We start from the raw sequence: 12131 nt of genomic DNA, 5'->3' as shown, positions 1-12131 counted from the left end.
TTAACCATCTCTAATATCACATGCCAAAATCCTCATAAATTTATTTTAGCTAAAGGAGTTCATCAGAAGCAGCAATTGAAGGCACCAACTAAACCAGCTGGGGTTAATTCACTGTCATTCTCTCAGAACCACCTCTTCTCTGAGAACAAAACAAGTAGAAGAGTTAATTGTGAATCTGCATTTTCCTTGCCTACTTTAAGGTTTTGATGTTGACACTAATTTGTGAAATCCCTCCTGTGGTGTGATATTTCGTTTTACCTCCTTTTTGTTAGGAAAAGAATGCTTCAGCTCTTAATTTAAAATTATGTTTCTCTCTCCTAGGTTGAGTGAACTTTGAATGCATTCTCTGACATATCCAAATTTTTGTTAATATGAATTTGGGGAAAAAAGCATACTTAATTAGCTAAGACTTCTTATTCTAGGCTTGACCCTGTGTTGGACATCTTTTGAATTTGTAGTTGCATAGTCTGCTCTCTGGCACTGGTTAGTGATCTGGAAGCTATATTAACGTTAGGGGAGGTGGTGTATGAACATTAGAGGTATCCTTGCAAGGAAAGACTTGTCTTATCTCAATACGTCTTTTTTTTGCACACAAGAAAGTCAATGTTTGAGTCTTCTAAAATCTTCCTATTTCCAAGCTGCAGAGTACCATTGATTCCTAAACAAAGATCTAATTTTTGACTCAGAGACATGGCAAGGTAGTGAATCACCATTATAATTTAACAATCTTCAAGATAATATTATCTCTCTGATATTTAGATTTTGCCCAATTATTAAGATATTTGGATGTTTCGTTAAGAATGGAGGACTCTAGTCTCTTGAGCAGAGACTATAAAGGCCTCAGATGATCATTTATAATTTTATGCTCTTTTCTTTAACATCTTCAACACACTTGGAGGCAGCCAATCCTCCCCAGAGTTGTGTTTTTTAAACCAAATGCATGGTTCAGTGGTAGAAAACTGGGCTGATCCAAGCTGTTTTCAGTAAACACTTCATTTCAGGTGACCTATTTCATATTAAATAATCTCTAGATCCTGTCTTCAAAACTAACTAGATCAGGGCCGGGCGCGGTGGCTCACGCTTGTAATCCCAGCACTTTGGGAGGCCGAGGCGGGTGGATCACGAGGTCAGGAGATCGAGACCACAGTGAAACCCCGTCTCTACTAAAAATACAAAAAAAATTAGCCGGGCGTGGTGGCGGGCGCCTGTAGTCCCAGCTACTCGGAGAGGCTGAGGCAGGAGAATGGCGTGAACCCGGGAGGCGGAGCTTGCAGTGAGCCGAGATCGGGCCACTGCACTCCAGCCTGGGTGATAGAGCAAGACTCCGTCTAAAAAAAAAAAAAAAAAAAAAAAAAACAACTAACTAGATCAGATAACCTACCCTAGATTTTCACCTTTTAGGGTCTGTTAGCTGCAGTCACTTTTGTGAAAACGATTGCAATGAAAAGATAGAGTTGTAGATGGGGAAAATGTTTTGACTAATTTAAGCATAGTGGTATTTAATATGAGAATTTAAGTTACACACATTTTTAAATTATAATGGAGTCTCTTGACTGAGCTTTAAAAAGAAATCATTTAGGCTAAAAAGGGAACTGCTACCTCTCCTAAAATCAGAAAGATGTTACAGTAATTCTCCATTCTCTAGAATTATCAGGAAGCACCTTTGTGATGATTTAGTTTTGCTCTTGGGAGTGTGAGCCTGTATAGTTGTGGAACCATCAATTAGAATGATGGCTTTCTGATCCCAAAGTCATTCGTTCTGAAAACAATATTTTTCATAAATTTGAAAGTGAGAAGTTTTGATCTTGCCATTCCCAAGTAACTCTCTTAATAAGAGGCATCAGTATGCTTCAGTGACAGCTGTCACCTTCCAGTGCTTTGAGTTCTCCATTTCACTCCCTACACTCCAATTTAGCTGCAGTTCTCTTGGCCAGTCCTATGAAATACATCCATGGCCTAACGACTTCTCACCACTAATACCACTCATACTAACAGCATTCTCACCTAAGTCGCTACCTTTTTTCTCTGGATTACAATAGCCTCCCAATTTATTTACTCACCTAACCTATTTATTCTACACAGTGCACCAGATACACCCCTTTGAAATGCAAACACAATCATGTTATTCTCTGGTGAAATTATCTCATATATTCCTATCGCATTTAAAATTAACTCAAAATAATCCCATGATTATCAAAACACTACATGCTCTTCCACAACATGGTTTAGTTCCAAGATACCTCTTCAACTTTTTTTTCACTGTATTGAATTGGTGACTAATAGTCATATTTTTGTTTTTGCTCAAAAAGTCTTGACATGTAAATTTTTCAGTTTCTCCTTTATCCACAGGTAACTCTTTCCTCATAAGGCTAATTGCTTGCTTCCTTGAACAAGCAATCTGCTCTCAAAGATACCCTTCATTTTCTGCCTAATATTAATAACTTTAATCATTCATGATTCCATTACTATGCTTTATAGTGTATACAATTTCTGTTCTTTGTCATGTTATTAACTAAATTATTTATTTGTTTCAGGAACGTATTCCATAAATATTGTACACATAAAAATTGTGTTATTTTTATTGCTGTATGCTCAGCTGCCCAATAACACTTTGAGGATTAATATATTTGTTAAATGGACAAATACATTCTTTCACAAATATTAGTTTAATAATTTTATATTAAACTCCCTATATACTTACAATATGAATTAGATAATTCAGAGTCAACATTCCATTGGAAAAAACTAAACAATTTGTTATAAAACATCCTTAAAAGCATCAGAAAGTTAATACAGCAATGAAGAATTACAGGACCAAATTAAGAATCGTATGGAAGCCTGTTTGTGAGGCTTATGTTTGGGTTATCTCTTTACTTAGAGTGACTATAAATCTCCAAAGAGAACTAAAGGGAGAAATAACCATATCTACTAACATGGTAAGGGTATTTAAACATCTCTTAGTTATTGAGAAAATTGAAAGAAAAAAGAGAAAGGGAGAAACAGAGCAAAAGGGATAATGAAGGAGAGAAAGGAGAAAGGAAGAGGAAGAAAAGTAAAAAGGAGGAGGGAGAGGGAGGAAGAAAGAAAGGTGAAAAGAAGGAATGGTAAAGTTTTTAACATAATTTATCCTTCTAGAATATGAATGTTGGTCTATTTGATGATGTCCCACAGATTCCTTAGTCTCTGCTCATTTTTTATTTGTTATTCTTTCTGTTTCTCAGAGTCAATATTTTCCATTTCCTTATCTTCAAGCTCATGACTTCTTCTGTGTGTGCAAATATACTCTTAAATCCCTCTGGTGATTTTTAAATTTTTATCATCGTAGTTTTCAACTCCAGAATTTCTGTTATCTCTTTGTTGATATTCCTACTTTTTAATATTTTTCTGATTCCTTTATTTCGTTGTTTATGCTTTCCCGTTCGCCGCCGGGGTGGCTCGTCCACTCCGTGCTGGGACGGGGCCTGGGGAGCGTGGGTGGGGAAGCGATGAGCCGGCGGTGCGGAGTCGGGTCCGTGGCTCGCCGGCCCCTGTCCCAGGGTTCCGCCCCTCGTGCGTCTTTCCTCCGCACGGGTCGACCAGCAGACCGCGGGTGGCAAGGCCCGGGACATTCCCCCACACGGCCCACCTCCACTCTGGACGATCGGGCCTTGGAGGGGGGGTCGACCAGCTGCGGCTCGCCGAGTGAGTCCCAGGTCGACCGGCGGAGCCTGTCGACCGAGCGCTGTGCGAGGATGCCCGTCGGCACGAGCCGGATCCGGAGCGTCCACGTCTCGGTCGGCACTTCCGGGGTCGACCAGCTGCCGCCCGCGAGCTCTGGCCTTAGCTGGCGGCTCGCCGTGTTTCAGGTGGACCGTCAGGCGGCCTGCGACGGTCCCGCCGGTCGCTGCGGCGCACGGATGCGAGGGCGCCTATCCCCATTCACCCGCGCGTGGCCTTCACCGGCCTCGGGCCTTCGGTGTAGCTGGGACCACGCGGAACTCCCTCTCCTACATTTTTCAGCCCCACTTTGAGTTTGCTTCCACAGAGGGAGTCACTGTTGCAGTCGGTCAGCGTTGCAGTCGGTCAGCAATACTTAATCCTGTTTGTGCTTTTTTTTTTTTTCCCCACCGCCCCCCCTCCCTTTTTCTGGAGATGCAGTCTCGCTCCGTCGCCCGGGCTGGTGCTGGAGTTGGGAGTGCAGTGGTGCCTTCTCGGCCTCACTGCTGCCCCTGCTCTCTGCCTCCAGGGTTCAAGCGACCAGCAATTTTTGTATCTTGAGTAAAAGACGGAATTTCACCATATTGGCCAGGCTGGTCTCGAACTCCTGATCTTGTGATCCGCCCGCCTCCGCCTCCGCCTCCGCCTCCGCCTCCGCCTCCGCCTCCGCCTCCGCCTCCGCTCCCAAAGAGTGCTGGGAGTAGAGGCGTGAGCCACTGCGCCCGGCCGATTCCTTCTTTTTTTCAATCTTATTTTCTCCACGCTGCTGCGTATAAACATACATTTACACACACACACACACGTACTGATAAAACTATATAAATTATATTACCATAATTTATACATGTTTATATTATAAATGCTAATTTTAATGTATGAATATGTATTAAAACCCATTCATTTACATATACATGTATATGTATATCCTTCCTTTCTTCCTTCATTATGTCTTATTTCTTATTTTTTATTTTGGTTTCTTTCTTTTCTTTTCTTTTTTGGCCTGCCTGGTCTTCTCGCTCTGGGCTCTGGTGACCTCAGCCTCCCAAGTAGCTCGGACTACGGGGATCTCTTAAGCCCGGGAGGCAGAGGCTAACGTGAGCTGTGATCGTGCACCTCCACTCCAGCTTAAGTGAGGTGGAGTGAGGTGGAGTGAGGTGGAGTGAGGTGGGGTGAGGTGGGGTGGGGTGGGGTGAAAACAATTGTGATCTTCACTACCTTTTAGCTTTATTCGTGCCCTCTTCTTTGCTTGTTTATTCTCATGGGTTATTCTATGTCGTTGTCATATTCATCGTTTGCTGCCTTGCTGGCTTGCTGGCTTATGTATTTACTCACTTCCTTCCTTCCTTCCTTCCTTCCTTCCTTCCTTCCTTCCTTCCTGGCACGGTCTTCCTCTGTCTCTGTCGCCCAGGATTACCCCAGCCTCCACGCTTTGGACCGACCAAAGAGGTCGTCCTGCCTCTGATCCCTCCCATCCCCGTTACCTGGGACTACAGGCACGCACCACCACACCGGCTGACTTTTATGTTGTTTCTCATGTTTTCCGTATGTAGGTAGGTAGGTAGGTAGGTGTGTAGGTAGGTGTGTAGGTAGGTATGTGAGTGAGATGGGGTTCGGGGTTCTATCATGTTGCCCAGGCTGGTCTCAAACTCCTGTTCTCAAGCAATCCGCCTGCCTGCCTCGGCCGCCCACACTGCTGCTATTACAGGCGTGAGACACTGCACCTGGCTCCTTCTATATTTGCCTGCCTGCCTATCAATCCTCTTCTTTTTAGTACGGATGTGCTCTCGCTTTTTTGTCCATGCTCTGGGCACATATAATCTCTATGATTATTGTTATTGCAGGTGTCGTCTCACATGTCGACGTGATCTCAAACTTTTAGGCTCCAGCGATCCTCCCACGTCGGCCTGCCAGAGTGCTGTGATGACACGCTTGGGCACGGTACGCTCTGGTCCTATTTGTCATGTGTCGGTTCTTTCCGTTTTTACTACGGGGACTGCAAATACATAAAATTTTGAGACGCATCCCACCAATCTCACCAATCTGCCTTTCCCTCCCTCCCTCCCTCCCTCCCTCCCTTCTTTCTTTTTCTCTCTTTCTCTCTCTCTTTCTTTCTCTTTCTCTCTTTCTCTCTCTCTCTCTTTCTTTTTTCTTTTTTTTCTTTAGACGGGGTTTCACTCTTGTCGCCCAGGGTGGAGTACAATGGCGCGATCTCGGCCCACCGAAACCTCCGCCTCCCAGGTTCAACTGATTCTCCTGCCTCAGCCTTCCCGAGTAGCTGGAATGACAGGAATGCGCCATCATGCCCGGCTAATTTTCCTATTCCTATTTTCTTTTTTTTTTTTTTTGAGACGGAGTCTCGCTCTCTCGCCCAGGCTGGAGGGCAGTGGCGCAATCTCGGCTCACTGCAAGCTCCGCCTCCCGGGTTCACGCCATTCTCCTGCCTCAGCATCCCGAGTAGCTGGGACTACAGGCGCCCGCAACCACGCTCGGCTGATTTTTTTTTTTTTTTTTTTTTTTGTATTTTTAGTACAGACGGGGTTTCACCGTGTTCGCCAGGATGGTCTCGATCTCCTGACCTCGTGATCCACCCTCCTCGGCCTCCCAAAGTGCTGGGATGACAAACATGAGCCACCGCACCCGGCCAATTTTCCTATTTTCAGTACACGTGGGGTCTCTCCATCTTGGTCAGTCTGGTCTTCAACTTCTGACCATTGGAGAATTTTAACTTTCTTGGTGGTTCTTTCTCTTTTTGTGTTGTTTTTCTTTTCTTTTCTTTCCTTCTCCTCCCCCACCCCCACCCCCACCCCCCATGTTCTCCTCCTCCTCCTCCTTTTTAATTTTTTTCAGCTGGGCTCTCCTACTTGTGTTGCTCAGTTGCTCACGCTGGTCTCAAACTCCTGGCCTTGACGCTTCTCCCGTCACCTCCACCGTCTGGTTGTTGAAATGAGCATCTTTTGTAAAATGGAAAAGATGAAAAAAATAAAGAGAAAGACAACAAGCCCGGAGTGCACGTTTCTTTTGCCGTCTCCCAGGGTGTACCTTGGACCCGATAAGACGGAGGGAGCTTGGCTGAGTGGGTTCCCGGTGCTAAATCCTCCTGAGGGCCTCCTTCCCTCTCCCCCCTGTCCCCGCTTCTCCCCCCGCCAAGTCTCCCACCGCCGCCGTGGCATTTTCCGTAGGAGAGGTATGGGAGAGGACTGACGCGGCTTCCAGATCTGTATCCTGCCACACGTCTCTGCCTCGGCGTCCCCCACCGGCTACCTGCCACCTTCCGAGGAGCTCTGAGGCGGATGCCCGCCCCACGATCGGGTCCCGCTACCCTCCCCCGGTTGGCCTTTGCCGGGCGACCCCAGGGGAACCGTGTTGACGCTGCTTTCGAATCCTCCAGTGAAGACTTCCACCAGATACCCCGGGTGGGCCGGATGGGATCAGACTGGACCACCCCGGACCGTGCTGTTCTTGGGGGAGGGTTGACGTACAGGGTGGACTGGCAGCCCCAGCATTGTAAAGGGAGCCCGGGTATGGAAATGGCACATAGGATGCCCTCCTTCCAGTCAGCCTGCCTGCAGGTTCCTCAGGCATGGAGACAACTTCCCATCAGCACCTGTTTTCTTCCCTTTCTCCACCACACAGAGGAGACGCATGGGAGGGAGAAACAGCCCCATAGACACTGTTGACCTTCATTTGTGGAATCTTCAGTCATCTACAGACAGAGACCCAAATCAAACACCATTTCTGGGTCCTCATGGTGGGATTGGTCTCTCTCTCTCTCTCTCACTCACACACACACACACACACACATTTCCACATCTAGTTCACAAACCACACTCACTTATCCTTTTCACGGTACGCAGGCTGAGTAAAACCCACCCCACCCTCCACCCGTCGGCTGATGAAACCCCTTCTCTACAGTTGATTAAAACGACTATCTGGGCCGGGCACGGTGGCTCACGCCTGTCATTCCAGCACTTTGGGAGGCCGAGGCGGGTGGATCACTTGTGCCCAGGAGTTCAAGACCAGGCTGGCCAATGTGGCGAAACCCCATCTCTATGAAAACTAGAACAATTAGCCAGGCCTGGTGGCATAGGCTTGGAACCACAACTACTCAGGAGACTGGGGTGGGCGAGTTGCTTGAACCTGGGAGGCTGAGGTTGCAGTGTGCTGACATCGTGCCATGGCCATCCAGCCTGGGTGACAGTGCGAGACTCTGTCTCAATAAAATCATGATATTATTAGAAGATGAGTTGTGCGTGGTGATGCCCGCCTGTACTCGCAGCTACACGGGAGGCTGAGATAAGGAGAAGATCACTTGAGGCCCCACAGGTCGAGGCTTCAGTCAGCTGTGACCCACTGTATCCTGGGCAGTCACCAGTCAAGGAGATATGCCCCCTCCTCGTTTCCTTTTCTTCCCTTCTCTTTTCTTTTTTCTTCTCTTTTCTTCTTTCTTTTTCTTTTCTTCTTTTCTTCTTTCCTTCTTTCTTTCCTGCCTGACTGCCTTTCTGCCTTTCTTCCTTCCTCCCTCGCTCCCTTCCTTCTTTCTTCCCACCTTGGCCTCCCAAAGTGCTGGGATGACTGGCGTGAGGCACCATGCCTGCTGGGCCTAAAGACACACCCTTTGAAAGTAACACACAGCGTCTTCCAGTGATCTGATTGATTGATTCAGAGACAGCATCTCACTCTGTCACCCTGGCAGTGGTGCCATCGTAACTCACTCACTGCAGCGTGGACGCTCCTGGGCTCAAGCGATCCTTCCACCTCAGCCTCCAGAGTACAGTACCTGAGACCACAGGCACGCGCCACTGTGCCCAGATCATTTTTAATTTTTTTTTTTTTTTTTCCCATGACAGAGTTTCGCTCTTGTTGCCCAGACTGCAGTGCAATGGCGCGATCTTGGCTCACGGCAACCTCTGCCTCCCGGGTTCAAGTGATCCTCCTGCGTCAGCCTCCCGAGTAGCTGGGATTGCAGGCATGCGACACCACGTCTGGCTCATTTTGTATTTTTAGTAGAGATGGGGCTTCTCTAAGTTGGTCAGGCTGTTCTCGAACTCCCGACCTCAGGTGATCCGCCCTCCCCGGCCTCCCGAAGTGCTGGGATGGCAGGCGTGAGCCGCCGCGCCCGGCCTTCCATTTTTAATGTGTTTCCACAGACAGGGTCTCATTATTTTGTTGCAACCCTCCTGATCCGGCGACTCAAAGTGCTGGCGTGACGGGCGTGAGCCACTGAGCCTGGACTCCGGGGAATGATTCACGACCACGACCGCTCGCTGTCCTAATTCTTTCTTTCTTTCTTTCTCTCTCTCTCTTTCTTTCTTTCTTTCTTTTTCTTTCTTTCGTTCTTTCTTTTTATTGATGAATTTTTTTATTATTTATTTATTTATTTGTTTATTTTGAGACGGAGTCTCGCTCTGGGCGGGGCGAGGCGAGGCGAGGCTAGGCGCATCGCTTTGGGCGCCGCGGCACCGCCTTCTAAAGCCCCATTCATATGCACAAAGCCCTATTCCCTTCCTGGAGTTGGAGCTGATGCCTTCCATAGCCTTGGGCTTCTCTCCATTCAGAAGCTTTTACGGGCGCAACCCCACCCAGAGGCTGGCTGCGGCTGAGGATTAGGGGGTGTGGTGGGGCTGGAAAGTGGGTCCCCTATTTTTGATAGCTCGGCCAAGACATCCCCCGACCCCCATCGCTTGCTCACCTTTTGTGATCCCCCGCCTCCACCGCCTTGGAGACTCACTTCTTACTTTCATTTCTGTCTTTCTCCCTTTCTTGCGTTTGAGGAGGGGGTGCGGGAATGAGGGTGTGTGTGGGGAGGGGGTGCGGGGTGGGGACGGAGGGGAGCGTCCTAAGGGTCGATTTAGTGTCATGCCTCTTTCACCGCCACCACCGAAGATGAAAGCGACGATCAGCTAAATACTGCGTGTTCTCATCTGGAAGTGGGAACTTACAGATGAGAGTTCTGCATGGGCAGAACGAGGGGAACGAGAGACGCGGGAGCCTACTTGAGGGAGGAGGGGTGGAAGGAGAGACAGCTTCAGGAAAAGACAAAACACAAAAAAACACGAAAACTGTCGGGTACAGCGCTGAGTATCCGGGTGATGAAATCATCTGCACACTGAACCCCCCAGTCAGAAGTGTACCTATGTAACAATCTTGCACATGTATGCTTGAACAAGAAATAAAAGTTAGGGGAGAAAGAGAGAGACAGAGAGAGGAGGAGGGGAGACAGACAGAGAGAGAGAGACAGAGAGAGAAGTAAAATGAAACACCACCTCCTTGACCTGAGTCGGGGTTTCTGGCCTTTTGGGGGAACGTTCAGCGACAATGCAGTATTGGGGCCTGTTCTTTTTTTGTTCTTCTTTTCTTTTTATTTTGGACTCTCTCTCGCTCTGTCACCCAGACTGCCGTGCAGTGGTGCTCTCTCGGCTCACTGCAACCTCTGCTTCCCGGGTTCCAGTGATTCTTCTTTGGTAGCTGGGATGACAGGCACGCACCACCACAGCTGGCTAATTTTTCTATTTTTAGTAGAGACGGGGTTTCTTCTTGTTGGCCACCCTGGTATCGAACTCCTGACCTCAAGTGATCCGCCCTCCTGGGCCTCCCAAAGTGCTGGGACAACAGGCCTGCGGGGATCTCGGCCTTTAAAAGCGCGGGCCCTGCCACCTTTCGCTGAGGCCCTTACGCTCTGAATGACGTGTCCTCTCTGCCATAGGTTGACTCCTTGAGTCCCCTATGCCATTGCACTCTAGCCTGGGCAGCAAGAGCGAAACTCCGTCCCCCCACCTCCTTGCGCAATAAATAAATACATACATACATACATACATACATACATACATACATACATAAAAAAAATCTCTACACAAGACCTATAAGTATGTGTTCCCGTGAGTGATTTCTAAGAAATGGCACTGTACACTGAACGCAGTGGCTCACATCTGTCATCCCGAGGTCAGGAGTTCGAGACCAGCCTGGCCAACATGGTGAAACCCCGTCTCTACCGAAAAGACGAAACTGAGTCCGGCGCGGTGGGGCAGGTGCCTGTACTCCCAGCTGCTCGGGAGGCCGAGGGGGAAGAATGGCTTGAACCTGGCAGGCGGACGTTGTGGTGACCCAAGATCGCGCCGCTGCACTACAGCCTGGGAGGCAGAGTGAGACCCAGTCTCCAAATAAATTAATATATAAATGAAAGAAAGAAAAAAAGGAAAGAAAAGGAAAGAAAAGAAAGAAAATGAAACAAAAGGCAGTGCATCACTCCCAGGCTAGGACCTTCTCTCTATCTGTTTCTCTCGTCTCTCTCTGTTCGTCTCTGTCTTCCTCTATCTGTCTCTTTCTCTGTCTGTCCATCCGTCTGTCTCTTTCTTTCTCTCTGTCTGTCCATCCGTCTGTCTCTTTCTTTCTCTCTGTCTCTCTCTCTGCCTGTCTCACCGTGTCTGTCTTGTCTTACTCTCTTTCTCTGCCTGTCTGTGTCTCTCTCTCCGTCTGTTTCTCTCTCTCTTCCTGTCTGTTTCTGTCTCTGTCTCTTTCTCTGTCTGTCTGCCTCTCTTTCTCTTTCTGTGTCTCTCTGTCTCTCTCTCTGTGCCTATCTTCTGTCTGACTCTCTCTCTGCCTGTCTCTTTCTCTGTCTCTATCTTTCTGTGTTTCTGTCTCTCTCCGTCCATCTCTGTCTTTCTCTTTCTCTCTGTCTCTCTCTGCCTGTCTCTCTCACTGTGGCCGTCTTCTGTCTTATTCTCTTTCTCTGCCTGTCTGTCTCTCTCCCTTCCTGTCTGTTTCTCTCTCTCTCTCTTTCTGTTTCTCTCTCTCTTTCTCTGTCTCTCTGTCTGCCTCTCTCTTTCTTTTTCTGTGTCTCTCTGTCTCTCTCTCTGTGCCTATCTTCTGTCTGACTCTCCTTCTCGGCCTGTCTGTCTGTCTGTCCCTCTCCCTCCCTTTCTGTTTCTCTCTCTCTCTCTCTGTCTGTTTCTCTCTGTCTCTGTCATCTCTTTCTGTCTCTCTCTCTCTGCCTGTCTCTTTCACTGTGTCTGTCTTCTGTCTGACTCTCCTTCTGCCTGTCCATCTGTCTTTCTCTGTCTCTCTCTCTCCCTCCCTTTCTGTTTCTCTCTCCCTCTCTCTGTTTATCTCTGTCTGTCTGTCTCTTTTTTTTCTCTGTCCCTCTGTCTCTCTCTCTGTGCCTGTCTCTCTGTCTGTGCCTATCTTCTGTCTTACTCTCTTTCTCTGCCTGTCTCTCTCTCTCTCCCTCCCTCTCTCTCTCTCTCTCCCTCCCTGTCTCTCTCTGTGTCTCTGTCTCTCTCTCTTTCTGTCTGTTTCTCTCCCTGTCCATCTCTGTCTTTCTATGTCTGTCTCTTTCTCTGTCAGTCTGTCAGACCCCTCCCCCGTCCCGTGCCGGGGAGGGCCCTGCCCCATCCATGAAAGTGAGAAGCAAGTGCTTAGGTGCTTCGAGAGGCCGAGAG

General features: G+C 48.1%; 2 protein-coding genes and 1 long non-coding RNA gene across 4 annotated transcripts in view; 2 read left to right on the top strand and 1 right to left on the bottom strand.

Annotated features, from left to right (window-relative positions):
• Window positions 1-12131, bottom strand: part of LOC129472521 (neuroblastoma breakpoint family member 1-like) — a 705345-nt gene that overhangs the window by 449595 nt on the left and 243619 nt on the right. The gene's annotated exons all lie outside the window — the stretch shown is intronic.
• Window positions 2660-4877, top strand: LOC134735636 (uncharacterized). Its single transcript, XM_063631776.1, has 2 exons — window positions 2660-4061; window positions 4735-4877. Exon 1 carries the CDS (start codon window positions 3408-3410, stop codon window positions 4008-4010), a length of 603 nt encoding a protein of 200 aa, XP_063487846.1. The 5' UTR covers window positions 2660-3407; the 3' UTR covers window positions 4011-4061; window positions 4735-4877.
• LOC129472536 (uncharacterized) lies at window positions 4905-6964 on the top strand. Of its 2 annotated transcripts, none has more exons than XR_010118949.1 (3): window positions 4905-5242; window positions 5538-5634; window positions 5860-6964. It is a non-coding gene; the product is annotated as an uncharacterized lncRNA (long non-coding RNA). The 2 variants fall into 2 exon arrangements; XR_008653966.2 differs by having other exon boundaries at window positions 4905-5254.

Source organism: Symphalangus syndactylus, chromosome 22, assembly GCF_028878055.3.
Source record: "Symphalangus syndactylus isolate Jambi chromosome 22, NHGRI_mSymSyn1-v2.1_pri, whole genome shotgun sequence".
Classification (NCBI taxonomy): Eukaryota; Metazoa; Chordata; class Mammalia; order Primates; family Hylobatidae; genus Symphalangus; species Symphalangus syndactylus.
This window is presented reverse-complemented; position numbering and strand designations above follow the sequence as displayed.

Excerpts from the sequence above, each read along its gene's own strand:
- LOC134735636 (XM_063631776.1), top strand. The coding sequence starts at position 3,408 with ATGCTTTCCCGTTCGCCGCCGGGGTGGCTCGTCCACTCCGTGCTGGGA.